The 19,774-nt window shown below is 40.8% G+C and overlaps 1 protein-coding gene across 2 annotated transcripts in view; it reads right to left on the bottom strand.

The window, feature by feature from the left end:
- The window catches only part of NAALAD2 (N-acetylated alpha-linked acidic dipeptidase 2), a 56,154-nt gene extending 37,285 nt beyond the window's left edge, over positions 1–18,869 (bottom strand). For both annotated transcript variants that reach the window (XM_047753674.1, XM_047753675.1), the window contains exons 1-3: positions 18,552–18,869; positions 17,775–17,886; positions 3,967–4,153 (exon numbers count right to left, since the gene is read on the bottom strand). In XM_047753674.1, coding sequence (XP_047609630.1) covers positions 3,967–4,153; positions 17,775–17,886; positions 18,552–18,633 — 381 coding nt within the window. In that variant the 5' untranslated portion in view covers positions 18,634–18,869. The remainder of the gene's footprint in view (positions 1–3,966; positions 4,154–17,774; positions 17,887–18,551) is intronic.
- Positions 18,870–19,774: the final 905 nt, after the last annotated feature.

Raw genomic sequence — 19,774 nt, 5'->3', positions numbered from 1 at the left:
ATGCATAAATAAATTTTGTTTATTGAGTGCTCGCTCAGTACGGGGTACTGTTTTAAATGCTTTAGATTTATTAATTAATTTAGGCCTCCTCACGTCAGCCTTTTTGGTTAGCTACTGAGCTTGTCCACATTTTACAGATTAAGAAAAATAATAATAAACCTGATACAAAGATCGTTTAACTAACAAGGTCAAGGTCATGTAGGGTACGAGGAGCTACAGTGCAAATCTGAGCAGAGTCTGTGCTTTACATCCTCACTGCTCAAAAGGAGCGTCCTCAGACCAGCAGCATCAGCACCCCTGCAGCTTTAGACTCTCAGGTCCACTCCAGAATTACTGAATCTGAGTCTACATTTTGAAATTTTTTATTTTTTTATCTTTTTATGGCCACACCATGCCCTGTGGAACTTCCTGGATGAGGGATCGAACCAGGCAGGAATGCCTGATCCTTAACCCACTAGGCCAGGCTAGGGATTGAATCCATGCTTCTGCAGCAACCCAAACTGCCACAGTCAGGTTCTTAACCTACTGTGCTACAGCAGGAACTCCACATAGTTTTTAAATAAGATCCTCAGATGATCCAAATGCATACCGTGATTGAAGCACTGCTCTAAACTACTCTTCTATACCACTTCAGACCCACTTAAATTTGGGCATCCCAGGTGTTTACTCAGTTCCCTTTATTTCCGGGCCATCTAATTGTGTCTTCCTGTAGCCTCAGAAAAGTAATATGTGAAATGATCCAGGCCACATAATTGCTTCCTCAGAGAATATGCACCTTCCATTTCTTATATTCCACATCCATTCTGGCAATCTGACTGCTTGCTGAGATTTAATTAAAATACTTGGTCAAAAAACATTGATACCATTGACCTCTGTTTTGTGATAACCACTTGAGTCATATGGATTAAGAGAAATGTGGTACCATCTCATCCTTAAAATTGGTTATACTATTACATTGGAAAAATTTGGAAGCAGGAGGTTAGATGTCAAAGCAAAAAAGAACATTTTAAATCCTCCATTGGAAAAAAAAAAAAAAAAGAATAATGCATTTTGTGGGCAGAAGACCTAAATAGACATTTGCCCAAGGAAGACATACAGAGGGCAAAAAGACACATGAAAAGATGCTCAACATCACTAACCATGAGGGAAATGCAAATTGAACCACAGTGAGATACCAGCTCACACTGGTCAGAACGGTCATCATCAGAATGACTGCAAACAATAAATGCTGGAGATGGTGCGGAGAAAAGGCAACCCTCCTACACTGTTAGCGGGAATGCAAATTGGTGCAGCCACTATGGAAAACGTATGAACGCTCCTTAAAAAAAAGTAAACATATGAGCCAGCAATCCCAGTCCTAGGCATATATCCAGAAAAGGCAAAAACTCTAATTTGAAAAGATAGGTGCATCTCAATGTTCACAACAGCACTACTTACGATAGCCAAGACACGGTAACAACCCAAATACCCATCAACAGATGATTAGTTTAATAAGATGTAGTGTGTGTGGTGGGATACTACTCAGCCATTAAAAAGAATGAAATATTGGCATTTGCATTAACATGGGTGAACCTAGAGATTATTATACTAAGTGAACAAGGAAAGAGAAAGACAAATATTACATGATATCACTTAAATGTGGAATCTAAAAAATAAAACAAATATATATATAAAATTCACAGACATAGAAAATAAATTTATCATTATCAAAGAGGAAAGAGGAAGTGGAGGGATAAATTAGTAGTATGAAATTAATAGATACCAACCACTATATACAAAAAGACAAAGCAACAAAGATTTACTGTATAGCACAGGGAATGATATTCAGTATCTTATCATCACCTATAGTGGAAAATAATCTGAAAAAATATATAAAACTGAATTACTTTGCTGTATACCTGAAACTTATACAATACTGCAAATCAACTATATTTCAATTAAAAAAAAATTGGTGGCTGAGAAGGTTAAGGATCTGGCATTGTCACTGCTATGGCTCAGGTGACTGCTGTGGTGCAGGTTCGATCCCTGGCCTGGGCTCATGGTTTTGTCATGCCATGAACACAGCCCAAAAAAAAAAAAATCATAATTAAAAAATAGTTTAAAAAGAATAATATATTTTGCCCCAGATATCCTGAAATTAGGTTCCATAATTAAAAAACTAACTTCTGGCAGCAATGAGGAAGAGGTTTATCAGTATTATTGTCTTCAAAACAGCAGAAACTTCTATAAATGCATGCCATCTTGGGTAACTAAAAGTTCCCCTCTGAAGTATAAAAACAGGGCTTCAAAGGGGGCCTCTCGTGATTCTCTTCTTTTTTCCATCTCTTTTTTTTTTTTTTCAGCTTTCTTTGTGGGTCCCTTTTATTTCAAATGCATTCAAATAATGTTTCCCTATGTTTTATCCCCAGTCTACTGCTTCCCTCATTTTATATTCCCTTCTTAAGATACTTCATTAACTCTCAAAATTTGATCCATAGCTAAGATGCCTATGACGCCCAGCTTTCCAGACATGTGTGTTTCCGAGCTGAGGCATTTCAGCTTGTACGTCCAAACTCAAAACATCCCAATTTGGATGTATCTTCTGGTTCTGCATTCCCTACCGCTATTAACAGCATCATGAGCCAGCCACCCACACCAGTCCTTTAAGAGTCATCCTGAACTCTGTCCTCTCGCCCTCTCATCCAGTCCACCACTAATTACGTCCCTCTAACACCGCTTCCTAACTATTTCTCAAATCCGTGGCTCTTCCTCATCCCTGCTAACGTCCCAGTTTCGCACTTCATCATCTTTTACCTGGACTATTGGCTGAAGACTCCGACTTCAGCTCCTTGCATAGTCTAGGTCTGATCTACAGACAGCCCAAACGACATAATATGCCTCTCTAGCCACATCCTTCCGTTGCTTAGAATTTGTCGGTGGTTTCCACTGACTGAAGTTGAATTCTAAGCAACTTAGGACAGTGTATAAGCTCGTCTATGACTTATCCCTAAAACATATATACTGGCTTCTCTCTTGTTACAGCCCATTTTGTATTTTACACTCTTGAAATACAGAAAATCTTTAAGTTCCCCTAGTAAGACCAAGCTAGTATCTATTTCCAAGTCTTTGCCAGTATTTTCTCTTCTGCCCAGAATTCTCTTAACTTTGCTTTTTCTTTTTTAAGGGCTGCACCTGCAGCATATGGAAGTTCCCAGGCTAGGAGCTACAGCTGCTGGCCTACACCACAGCTCATGGCACTGCCCGATCCTTAACCCACTGAGCAAGGCCAGGGATCGAATCCACATCCTCATGGTACCTAGTAGGGTTCATTAACCACTGAGCCACAAAGGGAACTCCCTACCTTTGCTTTTTCATATGGTTAACCCCTTAGGACTTTTCATGACTCCCCTATCAACTCTTCCACGAAGATATCTCTAACTCCCAGGCTGGGCTGAGGGACCCTTTCTACATAAGAACTCTAGGAGTTTCCATCATGGCTCAGGGGAAGCGGATCTGACTAGGATCCATGAGGACACAAGTTGGAGGCCTGACCTTGCTCAGTGGGTTAAGGATCCAGTGTTGCGGTGAGCTGTGGTATAGGCTGCAGACACAGCTCGGATCCCGCATTGCTGTGGCTGTAATGCAGGCTGGCAACTGCAGCTCCGATTTGACCCCTAGACTGGGAATGTCCATATGCCTCGGGTACAGCCCTAATTACATTCTTCATTAGCATTATTCTATTGATTTAAAATGTGTTCCTGTGTCTGCCTCACCTTATTTAAGCAAAGAAACCACGCCCTAGTCTTCATTCTAGCCCTAGGACCTAGCACTGTGCCTAACACATAGTAAACACCACATAATTCATTTGCAACTTATTAATTTTGTGTAAAATGTTAGCAAATTCCTAGTTTTACCTGACCCTAAATTCCAATTCACATAAAAAGGTACAGTTATAAAGTGGGAAAAGTACTGATAATCCTACATCACCTCAACTCCATGTTCATCCAGGACTGATATATAGTTGGCATTTGTCTTATTAGGATAAGACAGGAGAACATCATAGTGAACCAGCTTGGCTGAATCCAGTCCAAATTTCTGCCACTGGGTTTGGATTTTCTTGGCAAGCAGTAAATTTTGCTCTGTCCCTGCCAGATGCGGGAGCTCTGTAAAAGAACTAAAATGAAAATAAAACATAGGTAGAAGTCGAAGACTATATTCAGAAAATGTGCCTGACTGGAGAAGTGGCTTTTTACATCCAAATGTACTTAACAGACACATAATAGAAATATCTGTTCAGATGTCTCTTCTGTAGGTTTGAAGCACGTATCCTGGAATCTATGTTCAGATCAATTCTAACAACTAAGCCCAAGGCAGCCTTCTCCCCTACTCTATCAGATGCTTACTTGGCTGGTGTCATGGTTTGTTGGTTGGCTTTTATACTGTAACAGTCATATGAACATACATTCACATTTAAACTTAATAAATTTTTGTGTGGTACCATTTTGAAACGTACTATTATTAACTCTGTCAAGTTCTCATAGCTGACAACCCTTATTGAGCTAAGAAATCCACTGTCACTGAATTTTGAAATTATCTTAAACCTTTAGATTTTGCTGCAAGAAAACTAAAAAGAAACAAAACTCATACATTAGGCGATAAGTTATCATTTCTATTAACAGATATTAAAAAAAAAAAAAACAGCTACAGGAGTTCCCTGGTGGCTCAGTAAGTTCAGGACCTGGCGTTGTCCCTGTTGTGGTTCGGCATTGATCCCTGGCCCAGGAACTTCTGAATGCTGCTGGTGCAGCAAACAAAACACAACGAAACAACCATCTCGGCTAGAGATACCAATTTCTAGATAGGCCAATTTTTAAATATTTGGGCGTAACTGCAGTTTTCATATTGTGCCCCCTCAGAAAAGACAACGTGCCATGGTAATAAACATATTCGATCAGCAGAGGTTCCGATATGAGAAGATGCCCCAGGAGGAGAGTACGCCTCCAGATGTTAACTTCTTGCTGCTTATCAGGAAATGAGGACATTCTGAAAAGAAAATTGTTAACGTTTGCCGAAGACCAGTCAGGCCATCTTCTTAACATCTACTGCCATTCTCATCCTACTGTATGCAAATGTTTACTTATCTCATTGAAGTTAAAGTCCATGCATGGTTCCTTTTACATTCCCTGGGGCTTAGCCTGTTATCCAGGAATTACACAATACAGGTTTGTTGAATGAGATGTGGGCAAGGTTCTGGTCTAAAGGATATGCAAGAGTCAAGTGACTTCACAAAGGGTTCTGAATACAATTCACTTGGTTTGAGGTAAGTAATATTTTTAAACAGTCTCCCAAACACCCTCCCCCTCCCTAAGCAGGGCAATCATACTTTTGTAGATTGAACATTTCAGTCAACCACAGGACAGATTAAAAAGACTAGCAGTTGGGGAAATCAGTTCTTGCTGAAAAGTCACTATGTGCCAGGAACTTGACCAGGTGTTTCACATGGGCAACCGCATTAATCCTCACAGCCCTTCTTTGTTGTCCCCATTTTGCAAATGAGGAAACAGAGGAGTTTAGTAACGTGTTCATAATCTTATAACCATGAGGTGCTCCCATCAGGGCTCAGCGGAAACAAATCTGACTAGCATCCACAAGGACAGAGGTTCGATCCCTGGCCTTGCTCGGTAGATTAAGGATCCGCCACTGCTGTGAGCTGTGGTCGGAGACATGGCTTGGATCCCGAGCGGCTGTGGCTGGCAGCTACAGCTCCGATTCGACCTCTAGTCTGGGAACTTCCATATGTTGTGGGTGTGGCCCTCAGCAAACAAACAAACAAACAAAAAGACAATTTCATAACCATGAAGTGCCAGGGCTAGAATCTGAAAGTCGCAGTTGTGTCACCTTGAGAAATAAGATTTTAAAGTCATTCATCGGATCATGTCGATCAGTTACTTAAAATCCTTCCATGGCTCCTCATACCCAGCATTATAAAATCCACACTGAGCACGGCATCTGGACCCTTTTCCATCTGATCCACGCGTTCCCCTTTCCAGCTTCACTTCCCACCCCTCACAAGCCTCCCCACTCGGGATCATTTACTATACTCATCTGTCTCCTAAAATGACCACCTTTTGTAGTCTTTGCATAAGGTCCTAGATATAAATATCATCCTCTTACAGGCATCTCCCTATATAACCACTCCTAGTCGTTCACCTTTCCCACCTGTAAGCTCTCTTTTCAATTTAAATTTTTAAAACATTTTTATGGATACACCTGTGCCACATGGAAGTTCCCAGGCTAGGGGTCCAATCAGAGCTGCAGCTGCCAGCTTACACCATAGCCACAGCAATACCAGATCCAAGCCACATCTGCAACCTATGCCACAGCTTGCAGCAATGCCAGATCCTTAAGCCACTAAGTGAGGCCAGGGAGCAAACCCGAAACCTCATGGATGCTAGTCAAGTTCTTAATCCAGAGCCACAACGGGAACTCCTCCACCTGTAAGCTCTTAATCATCCATGAGGTCTCCTCAAGCATCTTCACCTCTGTGAAGCTTTTCATTTCTACATCATTAAGTCAAAAGTGTAAATTACCGATATCTAGTATCTTATAATATTTGTAGAAAAAAAGCATTAATGTGTTTATCAACAGAAGTTATTTTCTATGCATGGAAAACGAGCTGGGGCTATTTAAATTCTACTTTACATAATTCATTGATGTTTTGTCTTCTACAGTGAGCAAAGAATATTCATACAATTAGGAAAAATAAGTATATTTTCTTAAATGAAGATGGAGGATTAACCATGAAGTTTTGCCTCCCATCTTTTAGGCAACTCACTGACATGAAATACCGACGGGTTAAAAAAACAGAGCAGCAGGGTATGACTTTACTGAATTTCTCCTTATGGTCCAAAGCACCATAGAGTCACGCTGTAATGTTCACGAGAAGCCAGCACAAGCAAGAACAACTATCTGCTCTTTTGCATTTCTTTGAATACGAAAACTTTTTATAGGGGATCTCAGCTAAATTCTTCTCCCATTTCTGCAGCCACAAGAAGGTCAAGTACCCCTTCTCCAACTAACCACTGCCAGAAGAGAGTTACAATGACTGGATTATGGACCAATCCAGAGATCCGGGGCTGGAAAGAAGCCCTCACTGAACACAGGTCCTCCTGCAGGAGGGGAAACATGATCAGCTGAGGCTCTGCCAACAAGGAAGTGGTTGGGGAGAAATCAACTCGTTCCCATTACATGAATCCCTTTGAGCCAAACTTGAACCCCCCCCCCCCTTTCCCTTGGAGACTCTTGCACTGGTCACAAGCCTGTATCTTACCATCAACAATTCTATTCTCAGCTCATTCCTGAATGTTTGCTTGACCTCCTCGCCTTAACCAGTTTTCTCAGAGGCCCCCCGCTCATCCTCAAGCTGCATCATTTCCCACACTCCCACACGCCTCAGGGCCAGAAGATCAGCGACGTCCTCACTGACTCATTCGAATATTGTTTCTCTTTTTTCCCTTCAAAAATAACAACTTTTTAAAAACTCATACCAACAGCCACCACCAACTATGCCTCCCCAGTGCTGTCAAAACTGTGGGTCACTTCCTCTTTATTCACTAAAGTCCTGGGCTTCTTATTCAATGTATTTCCCTCTACATCGATTCTTGTCATCATATTTTTGGCCATGCCCAGGGCATGCAGAAATTCCTGGGCCAGGGATGGAACCTGCAGCACAGCAGGGACCCGAGCCACAAGAGTGACAATGCCAGATCCTTAGCCACTAGGCCACCAGGGAACTCGTTGTCATCATTCTCGGGATGCAATTTCTGTCTTAGGTTAGATGTAAAGAAAAGCCAACTCGAACCAGACAACATCATGCAAACTATGCATATATTACTTATCACCTTATGCTGTTTATATAGTAAAACAAAGGAGAGATAAAAGAGACATACATTTTAATGTTTCATCAAGAGCATCACCAAGTTTTTCTTCTGACACTTCTGGACACTTTATGGGATGTTGCATACAGAGTTCAAAAGTGTTGACATTTTACCTGCTCTTTTTACACATTTTAAAACATACGTCTGTCTCATTGGATAAGACAATAGCCCATTTTAATGTACTGCATGAGAAATGTAGAGTCTTTTCTCAAAAAGCATTCATACTACTGCCTACAGATTCTTTTCCTGTATCTGCAAATAAGCAGAGACATTTCGATTTAGCTTTCCTGACATATGATGTGCCTCAGGTATAAGTCAGTTCAAATTTCATTAGCACAGCAGAGCTGTTTTCATTCCTCTTTACTGTAGCTCACTCTCGTTAATCCACCAAAAGTAAGATGGAACTTTGTGATCCCAGCAAATCACAGGACAGACGGGGAGGAAATATACTACACTGTACACACTTCGCTTTGCTCTTTTGATTCTAGAGTTTCACTGGCGTCTGAGAAGGACAGACAAGAAAAAATGCTGTGCAAGAATCTTAGGAAAGAAGTTCCCATTGTGGCTCAATGGGTTAAGGAACCAACTAGTATCCATGAGGATGTGGGTTCGATCCCTCACCTTGCTCAGTGGGTTAAGTATCCGGCCCTGTTGCAAGCTGGGGCATAGGTCACAGATGCAGCTCTGATCTGGTGTGGCTGTGGCGTAGGCCCCAGCTGCAGCTCCAATTCAACCCCTGACCCAGGAACTTTCATATGTTGCAGGTGCAGCTGTTAAAAAGATTTTTAAAAAGAAAAAAGTATTAAGCTGAAATAAAGATTTTATAGACAAAGAAAAAACTAAGAGAATTTGTCATCACAAGGCCCAAATTACAGGAAATGCCTAAGAAAGTTGTGCAGACTGAATAAAAATAAAATAAGCTAAATTTTCAGAAAGACACTGGAAATAATTTAAAATAGTATTTTATATTTTCATATATTTAATTCTTAATTGGCTTTCAATATGTATAATTGTTCAAAGAAAAAATTACAACATTGTTTTGTAGGTTTATATTGTATGCATATGATACTTTTGACAGCTATCATATAAAGAATAGCAGAGAAGAGTAAGCACATATACAGAAATGTGAGTTTTCTGCATTTTATGTTAAATGGTACAATAGTAAATTTAAAAATACAATGAAGCATTAAAAAAAAAAAAAAAGAGAGAGAGAAAATGAACAGTAAAGGAACAGAAGTAAAGGGAGCAAACAGAGAACAGTAAAGAACCAGGCCTCAGTTTAACCATATCAATAATATGTTCACAGACTAAGTGCTCAAATTAAAAGGCACAGATTACCAAAGTGGCAACTATAAACTCTCTAAAAAAGGTACATTTTTAAAAGTAAGCGGATGGAAGAACACATAATATGCAAATATAAGAAAGTTGACCTGGCTTGATTTATACCAGTAAAATAAATTTAAAGATAGAGATTATGGCCTGAGATAAAGAAGGACATTTCACAGAGAAGGTTAGTCCCATCTTGAAGACATAACAATATCGATGCGCACATGCCTAATAAATGAGTTTCATAGTATATAAAGCAAAAAAAATTACAGAATTGGGAGTTCCCATCGTGGAGCAGTGGAAACAAATCCAACTAGGCACCATGAGGTTGCGGGTTCAATCCCTGACCTTGCTCAGTGGGTTAAGGATCTGGCGTTGCCCTGAGCTGTTGCTGTAGGTCACAGACGTGGCTCAGATCCCGAGTTGCTGTGGCTGTGGTGTAGACTGCCAGCTGCGGCTCCGATTACACTCCTAGCCTGAGAACCTCCACATGCTGCAGGTGTGGCCCTAAAAAGCAAAAAAAAAAAAAATTCCAGACTTAATGGGAGAAAGACAATTTCAGTCCTGGAGGAGACTGTACCACCATTCTTGATAGAATTTGACCCTCCCCCCAGGTCAGTAAAGAAATAAAAGAGTCACCATACTAACCAGCTAAAGACGAAAGTCATATATAATCATATAAATTAATACAGCAAACTGCCAACTGGAGAGTTGCTGGACATCTGGCTCTCCAAGGATTAAGTGACTAGGCGCTGCATGTGCCAACCTCCAACAGAGCCCACAGGAATTCAGGGTGGAGATCAGGAATGAGGTCTTCTGTGCCTTGGGAAAAAGTGGCAAAACAGGCCTTCCGAGAGTCAGCTATTTTCAGGAGAAAACTTCATGAACCCTTTTCCTTGGATCTTCTCATCCTGGAAAAGCACTTTTGCTCCTTGTGCCTAGCAGAGACCTTCTCGTGAGCAGTAGCAACCATGTATCAAGGCGTATGTGCAAACCTTTTCACCAAAAGCACAAGTACACTGACCTTCCCCCACCCTCACCTGTTGGGAGCAGATCCTCAGACCTTTCTGAGGGAGTAGCTCCTGAGCTGGAGTCCTTGGGAAGCCCCCAGATAACAGTGAAGTCACAGCTCTCGCATACATTTTTTTTTTCAGTCGACACAATATTTAATCCCCATTCATGATTTAAAAAAACTGAAACACTAAAAAAAAAAAAAAATCCTCTGAGCAATCTTGGAACAGAGGGACATTTCCTTAATTAATAAAAGATATCTACAAAAAAATCTACAGATCGCATCACATTTAATAGTGAAACTCAGAATGCTTTCCACCTGAGACCAGAAACAGGGAAAGAATGTTTGTTGTCATCCCTTGTATTCAATACAATACTGTCACTACGATTAGCACAATAAGGACTGTATCTATGCATGTATGGCATATAGCTTAGAAACAGAGAAATCAGATTATCCCTATTTGAAGATGGTTTGATTTTATACATGGAAAATAAATCCTGATGAATCTACAAAATCTCCTAAAACACATGAGTTTAGACAGGCTGCAGGATGCAACATCAACAGTATTTTTATACCCTAACAACAAACATCTGAAAACTGAAATTAAGCACAGCACGATTTATATTCGCTTCAAAAATAGTACATTACTTTGATATAAATGTAACAATACATATACAGGATCTGCATCCTGAAAATTGTAAAGTGCTGATAAAGGAAGACCTAAACAATTGGAGAGACATACCATGATCATGGGTTGAAGGCCAAGACCGTGGTAAAAATGCCAAATGCCAAGTACCCCTAAATTGCTCTATAAGATTAATGCAATTCTTATCAAAATCCCAGCAAAAATTTTTTGAGACATTGATATATGTATTGTGTATTTTATGGGAACAGGCAAGGACACCCAATAGCTAAAACAACTGTTCAAAAGAATAAAGGAGAAATCATTTTATGCATTGTTACAGCTTACTATATAGCTTCAATAATCAAGATAGTGTGTTGGAGTTCCCATCATGGCTCAGTGGTTAATGAATCCAACTAGGAACCATGAGGTTGCGGGTTCGGTCCCTGCCCTTGCTCAGTGGGTTAACGATCCGGCGTTGCCGTGAGCTGTGGTGTAGGTTGCAGACGCGGCTCGGATCCCATGTTGCTGTGGCTCTGGCGTAGGCCGGTGGCTACAGCTCCGATTTGACCTCTAGCCTGGGAACTTCCACATGCCGTGCGAGCGGTCCAAGAAATGGCAAAAAGACAAAAAAATTAATTAATTAAATAATCAAGATAGCGTGGCACAGGCAGAGAACAGACACACAGATCAATCAGTAGAGCATCAGAAAGACCAGAAATAGACTCACGCAAATGTGTCAACTTATTACTAACAAAGAAGTAAAAGCAATTAAATGGAAGGACAGCCTTTCCACAAATGGTGCCAGAAGAGCAACTGATCATCCAAAGGTCAAAGAATGACCCTCAACCAAACATTACACCTTATGCAAAAATTAACTCTAAAATGAATCACAAACTTGAATGTAAAACGTAAACTATAAATTCGGGGATGAAGAGAGGACCAAAAGAGATCAAGGGCTAATCAGAGTTCTTAGACATAAACCCAAAAGCATGAGCCATTGAAAGAAAAACTGATAAATTAGATCTGATTAAAATTAAACATTTCTGGAGTTTCCATCATGGCTGAGCAGTTAACGAATCTGACTAGCATCCATGAGGACGCAGGTTCGATCCCTGGCCTTGCTCAGTGGGTTAAGGATCTGGCATTGCCGTGAGCTGTGGTGTAAACTGCAGACACCGCTTGGATCTTGTGTTGCTGTGGCTGTGGTGTGGGCCAGCAGCCAAAGCTCCGATTGGACCCCTAGCCTGGGAACCTACATATGCCGTGAGTGTGGCCCTAAAAAAAAATAAATAAAGCAAAATTAAACACTTCTGATCTGCAAACAACCCTGTTAAAAGGTGAAATGACAAATAACAGACTGGGAAAAATAATTCTATACCACAAAGCCAACAAAAGACTTACATCTATAAGATACCTAGAACTCTCCGAATAGAAAATTGGTCAAAGACATGAACAGATATTTCACTGGAGATGCTATACAAATGGTGAACAAGCAAAGGAGAAGATGTTCAGTATCACTAACCACTAAGGGAATGTAAATTACAACTGTAATAAAGTCTCTATGCATCTGTCAGAATGGGTAAAATTAAGAACAGTGATAAGGCCAATGCAAAATATGACATAATACAGCCATGTTATAAAGCAGTTTGGCAGATTCTTCTAAAACTAAAAATATATTTATCCTACAACCAGACAATTTTCCCTCTCGAGTTTTATCACAGAGAACTGAAAAGCTATGATTATATAAAACATGTACGCAAATATTAACAGCTGTTACATTCGTAATAGCCAAAAACTCAAAACAACACAAATGTCCTTAAGTGGGTCAAAAGTTAAACTGTGGTACCTCTCTATGATGAATGAATTAAGAGATTGAAAGACTTCCAAATTCACCTACAGATTCAATGCAATTTTAATCAAAATTCCAGAAGGCTTTTTTTTTTTTTTTTTTGGTAGGAATTGAAAAGTTGACTTAAAATAGTCAAAGCAATTTTTAAAAGAAAAATTTGTAGAATTAAAAACTAATTTTCAGGAGTTCCCATCGTGGTGCAGCAGAAACGAATCCGACTAGGAACCATGAGGTTGTGGTTCGACTCCTGGCTTGGCTCAGTGGGTTAAGGATCTGGTGTTGCTGTGGTGTAGGTTGCAGGTGCAACTTGGATCTGATGTTGCTGTGGCGTACGCTGGCAGCTGCAGCTCTGGACCCTTAGCCTGGGAACTTCCATATGCCCTGGGTGCGGCCCTAAAAAGCAAAAAATTTAAAAAAAATTTAAAAAAAATAATCAAGCTACACGAAATGACATGGTATGGTACTGAGATTTATAGGTTAACAGATCAATAGAAGACTGCATAAAATCCAAAAAACAGGCCACACATTTATGGTCAAGTGATTTAGGACAAAGATGCCAAGGTAATTCAGTGGGGAAAGGTTTTTAACAAATGTTGCAGGAATAATTGACTATTTGGATTTTAAAAAAAACATTAACTCTTCATCACAGCACACACAAAAATTAACCTGAATTGGATCATTAACCTAAATGTGCAAGCTAAAATTATAAAACTAATATATATATATATAAATGTATACAGAAGAAAGTCTTCACAACTTCTCATAGGCTAAGTTAGATAGGATACAGAGTACGAAACATCAAGCAAAAAAATTGGTCAGCTGGACTTTATAGAAATAAAAAATCTCCGCCCTTCTAAAGCTCTGCTAAGAAAACAAACAAAAAAAGCCAACCATAGAAAAGAAAATATGTACAATACATGTCTGACAAAGAATGTATTAAAAAAAAAAAAAAAAAAAAAACACCTCCTGAATTCCCTATGTGGTGCAGAGGGTTAAAAATCTGACTTCAGGAGTTGTCGTGGCGCAGTGGTTAACGAATCCAACTAGGAACCATGAGGTTGCAGGTTCGATCCCTGCCCTTGCTCAGTGGGTTGAGGATCCAGCGATGCCCTGAGCTGTGGTGTAGGTTGCAGACGTGGCTCGGATCCCGTGTTGCTGTGGCTCTGGCGTAGGCCGGTGGCTACAGCTCCGATTTGACCTCTAGCCTGGGAACTTCCACATGCCGTGCGAGCGGTCCAAGAAATGGCAAAAAGACAAAAAAATTAATTAATTAAATAATCAAGATAGCGTGGCACAGGCAGAGAACAGACACACAGATCAATCAGAAGAGCATCAGAAAGACCAGAAATAGACTCACGCAAATGTGTCAACTTATTACTAACAAAGAAGTAAAAGCAATTAAATGGAAGGACAGCCTTTCCACAAATGGTGCCAGAAGAGCAACTGATCATCCAAAGGTCAAAGAATGACCCTCAACCAAACATTACACCTTATGCAAAAATTAACTCTAAAATGAATCACAAACTTGAATGTAAAACGTAAACTATAAAATTCGGGGATGAAGAGAGGACAAAAGAGATCAAGGGCTAATCAGAGTTCTTAGACATAAACCCAAAAGCATGAGCCATTGAAAGAAAAACTGATAAATTAGATCTGATTAAAATTAAACATTTCTGGAGTTTCCATCATGGCTGAGCAGTTAACGAATCTGACTAGCATCCATGAGGACGCAGGTTCGATCCCTGGCCTTGCTCAGTGGGTTAAGGATCTGGCATTGCCGTGAGCTGTGGTGTAAACTGCAGACACCGCTTGGATCTTGTGTTGCTGTGGCTGTGGTGTGGGCCAGCAGCCAAAGCTCCGATTGGACCCCTAGCCTGGGAACCTACATATGCCGTGAGTGTGGCCCTAAAAAAAAATAAATAAAGCAAAATTAAACACTTCTGATCTGCAAACAACCCTGTTAAAAGGTGAAATGACAAATAACAGACTGGGAAAAATAATTCTATACCACAAAGCCAACAAAAGACTTACATCTATAAGATACCTAGAACTCTCCGAATAGAAAATTGGTCAAAGACATGAACAGATATTTCACTGGAGATGCTATACAAATGGTGAACAAGCAAAGGAGAAGATGTTCAGTATCACTAACCACTAAGGGAATGTAAATTACAACTGTAATAAAGTCTCTATGCATCTGTCAGAATGGGTAAAATTAAGAACAGTGATAAGGCCAATGCAAAATATGACATAATACAGCCATGTTATAAAGCAGTTTGGCAGATTCTTCTAAAACTAAAAATATATTTATCCTACAACCAGACAATTTTCCCTCTCGAGTTTTATCACAGAGAACTGAAAAGCTATGATTATATAAAACATGTACGCAAATATTAACAGCTGTTACATTCGTAATAGCCAAAAACTCAAAACAACACAAATGTCCTTAAGTGGGTCAAAAGTTAAACTGTGGTACCTCTCTATGATGAATGAATTAAGAGATTGAAAGACTTCCAAATTCACCTACAGATTCAATGCAATTTTAATCAAAATTCCAGAAGGCTTTTTTTTTTTTTTTTGGTAGGAATTGAAAAGTTGACTTAAAATAGTCAAAGCAATTTTTAAAAAGAAAAATTTGTAGAATTAAAAACTAATTTTCAGGAGTTCCCATCGTGGTGCAGCAGAAACGAATCCGACTAGGAACCATGAGGTTGTGGTTCGACTCCTGGCTTGGCTCAGTGGGTTAAGGATCTGGTGTTGCTGTGGTGTAGGTTGCAGGTGCAACTTGGATCTGATGTTGCTGTGGCGTATGCTGGCAGCTGCAGCTCTGGACCCTTAGCCTGGGAACTTCCATATGCCCTGGGTGCGGCCCTAAAAAGCAAAAAATTTAAAAAAAATTTAAAAAAAATAATCAAGCTACACGAAATGACATGGTATGGTACTGAGATTTATAGGTTAACAGATCAATAGAAGACTGCATAAAATCCAAAAACAGGCCACACATTTATGGTCAAGTGATTTAGGACAAAGATGCCAAGGTAATTCAGTGGGGAAAGGTTTTTAACAAATGTTGCAGGAATAATTGACTATTTGGATTTTAAAAAAAACATTAACTCTTCATCACAGCACACACAAAAATTAACCTGAATTGGATCATTAACCTAAATGTGCAAGCTAAAATTATAAAACTAATATATATATATATAAATGTATACAGAAGAAAGTCTTCACAACTTCTCATAGGCTAAGTTAGATAGGATACAGAGTACGAAACATCAAGCAAAAAAATTGGTCAGCTGGACTTTATAGAAATAAAAAATCTCCGCCCTTCTAAAGCTCTGCTAAGAAAACAAACAAAAAAAGCCAACCATAGAAAAGAAAATATGTACAATACATGTCTGACAAAGAATGTATTAAAAAAAAAAAAAAAAAAAAAAACACCTCCTGAATTCCCTATGTGGTGCAGAGGGTTAAAAATCTGACTTCAGGAGTTGTCGTGGCGCAGTGGTTAACGAATCCAACTAGGAACCATGAGGTTGCAGGTTCGATCCCTGCCCTTGCTCAGTGGGTTGAGGATCCAGCGATGCCCTGAGCTGTGGTGTAGGTTGCAGACGTGGCTCGGATCCCGCGTTGCTGTGGCTCTGGCGTAGGCCGGCGGCTACAGCTCCAATTCGACCCCTAGCCTGGGCACCTCCATATGCTGAGGGAGTGGCCCAAGAAATGGCAAAAAAAGAGACAAAAAAAAAAAGAATCTGACTTCAGTAGCTTGGGTTGCTGTATAGTGGCTGGTTGGATCCCCAGCTGAGTGGGTTAAAGGATTCTCCGTTGTGGCAGCTGTGGGATAGGTCGCAGCTGTGGCGCGATTCAATCCCTGGCCCAGGAACTTCTCTATGCCTCAGGTGTGGCCAGAAAATAAAAAACAAACATTTTTTAAAGGAAGAACGCCTAGGGAGTTTCCGTCCTGGCACAGTGGAAACGAATCTTGAAATCTATTTGACATTTTCTTTAAAAAGTTACACATACGCTTATCATCTCATATAGCCATTCCAAATGGAAACCTAAGTCCACATAAAAACCTGTAAACATATATACATGGCAACTTTGTTCATGATAATCAAAAACTAGAACACACTCAACGTCCATCAACCACACTACGGTCTATCTATACAATAGAAGAGTACTCAGCAATAAAAAGCAATAAATTAGATACATGCAACAACCTGGATGAATTCCAAAATCATTCATTACGCTGAGTGAAAGAAGGCGCAAAAGAGCATAAACCGTATGATTCTATTTATGCAAAATTCCAGAAAATACAAAGCAGTTCACAGTGAGGGGGTAAAGGGAGGAAGAAATTGCAAAAGGCTTGATGTAAATTTCCTGTATCTTGCCTGAGGAGGTGGTTTGCTGAGTACATTAGGCGTCTATCCATACTCTCAAACTGTAGACTTCATATGGATACACCTTATTTTATGTAAATTATACTTCAATAAAACTTTAATGATACTCCTCTGAAAGAGTCTGAATATGGAAATAAATATCCTAGTAACTGCCTTCAAGGAGTTCATAATCACTCCCCAGAATGTCCTCTTTCTCTTGCCAAGAGACTTATCCACACGAGATAAAGTTTAATTTGTGGCAGACAGAATCTGCAACTTTAATCTCCCTTCCTCTACATCGGATTTTACAACCATCTTAGTCTTTCTGACTGTTAAATAAAATCCCTGATTAAAGCCGGGCATGGGGAAGAAAGAGTAACATTCAGTGGCTGTTCAAAGTTGCATGAAGCTGACACATCTCTTAATAAAGCAACCACATACTTTTTCTGCAGATGAAGTTAGGAAAGAAAGACTCCTGCAACACTCAAATAGATTTTCCCCTAATCAAGGGACATTTAAACCACCACGAGTTAATGTGATACCATGTAATTTCACACAGATTACCCACCTGAATATAATCAGTTTTCATACAATTCTCATTCTGCAATATTTAAACACTTTCTACGATCAAACAAAACAAACTTACCGAAGAGCAAAACAAACTTACCGAAGAAATGACTTAATATTTTCAGCTTTCATCTCAGATAACAGTTGCGACCTTAAGTTTTGGGGAGAGTCCGTTGAAGTGACTGCTACTTTGAGAGGTTTACTAAACCAGCCTGGGGGGGGGGGGGAGAATACACACACATAGGTATATTACATACACATGAAGTTGCTTTTGACTTTTATAAAAACTAAAAGCCAAAAAAGTTCATATAAATGCAGAAAAGCTTCAAATTCTGATGTGTACTGACGAGCTGGTTACACGAGTTTTGGATGAGGGAGCGTCTTTCCATTTTCCCCTGTGTTATGCATTATGGCAGGAACCTCTATCTCGTTATCTCCTGGGGGTATGGTTCAGAGCACAAAGCCTGACACACGGGGTGCATTCCACAGATATTTGTCACAAATGATTACAGAAGGCCAGTTTTTGCAGCGCTGCCCATATTCATTGCGCTCATTAATGGTGCTTGAATATGAAATCACCTTTTTCACCCCTGCCAATAGTGACAATTCGAAACTGCCTTTCCAGCAGCCCTTAACACTGCCCTGAACTCGGTGAGCATTTAATAGACTTGAGTTTCAGCCACCGTTTATTAGGAAGGCCGAAATGCGTTCCGTTCGATTTTTAATTTTGATGAAATTGGCGGAGCTCGCCTGGCCTTGGGAGCTCAGCTGCCCGGGCGCCCAGCGCTCAGCCCAGCCCTTCAGCTGCGGGCTCTCCTGCTTTTCCCCGCGGAGAAGCCGCGGCCCTGGGATCCGAGGAAGGGGTCGGTTCACTTACCCACCGTAAATCCACCCAGGAAAGATGCCAACGCTGCAGCCACGCACAACGAAAGGTACTGACGAGCCCTGGACTTGGCCATGGTTTCCGCGGGACTGAGCCAGCCGCGCCGGCTGCTGGCAGGAGCCTCGGGAACGCGGGCGAGCGGAGGGAATGCGCCCGGGGACGCGGGGAACGCCCAAGTTGCCGGAGACCTTGGCGGCTGCTGACCTTCCGCCAAGCCCCGCCTCTGTTCTCCAGGTGGGTCCGGCGAGGAAGGGAAGTGGGGCCCAACGTCCTGGCGCCTGTGATCCCCCTGGGCCGTCGAGGGGAGAGAGGAACCCCTGCAAAGGGAGGAGACATTCTTCGGGTTGGCAGACAACTTCCATTCTGTTGACCCTGGACAGCCAGGTGTGGGGTTTTTGGTTTTGGCTTTTTGTTATTTTTTGGTTTGTTTTGTTGTTGTCGTTGTTGTTTTTGGTAGGGTGTCTACTGAAAGTGTCCCTAAGTGTTACCTAAAGAATGCTCCTTACCGGCCTCTTTCCAGGAGTTGTGAATTGAGGCAGCCAAGTGCATTTCACTACAGCTTTTTCTTCCCTGTTGATGAACCGCTTCCCAGTTCTGCCCTAATTTCTTTCTAACTGGCTACACTTGGGAGGCGTTTCTGGTCCTGGCTGCTCCATGCTAACACAGTTTCTTAACCACATACAACATCGACACGGATGGGATTGGGTGCTTTTGTTTTCCTTTACCTGAACCGTCTCTGAATTTCTGTTGTCGGTATCTTCTTCTGTAACTGGGATTTCTGCCTCCCTCACTAAAATGTAGATTCAGATGAATCACATTCACCACTGAAAGTGCCTTGCCCCATCACCGACGGTGGTTCCTCAACAAATTCCATTAAGCCCAGCGTTTCTCTTTAAAAGGGATGAAAGTGCTTTGTAAATAGGACAACCTGCATCCATCCAGTTTACCCCAGGAGGAAATCTTTAGCAATTCACGACCGGATTCCCCCTATCCAACCAAAAGCAGTTTTGCAGCCACAGCACAGGTGCCTCCGGAGGGGAAGATGAAGAGGACAGAACCTCTCTGCTTACCCCCCAGTCTTCACTGAATTGCCTGAGGCCTTGGTAATCTTAGGTAAGGCACTTTTCTTTGCTCCTAACAAGGTGCCAGAAGAATCTAACTTCTTTATCTTGCTCTGTAATTGTTGATAGATGTATTTTGTTTTTTTCTCTCAAGAC

This window comes from Phacochoerus africanus, chromosome 11, assembly GCF_016906955.1.
Source record: "Phacochoerus africanus isolate WHEZ1 chromosome 11, ROS_Pafr_v1, whole genome shotgun sequence".
Lineage (NCBI taxonomy): Eukaryota > Metazoa > Chordata > Mammalia > Artiodactyla > Suidae > Phacochoerus > Phacochoerus africanus.
This window is presented reverse-complemented; position numbering and strand designations above follow the sequence as displayed.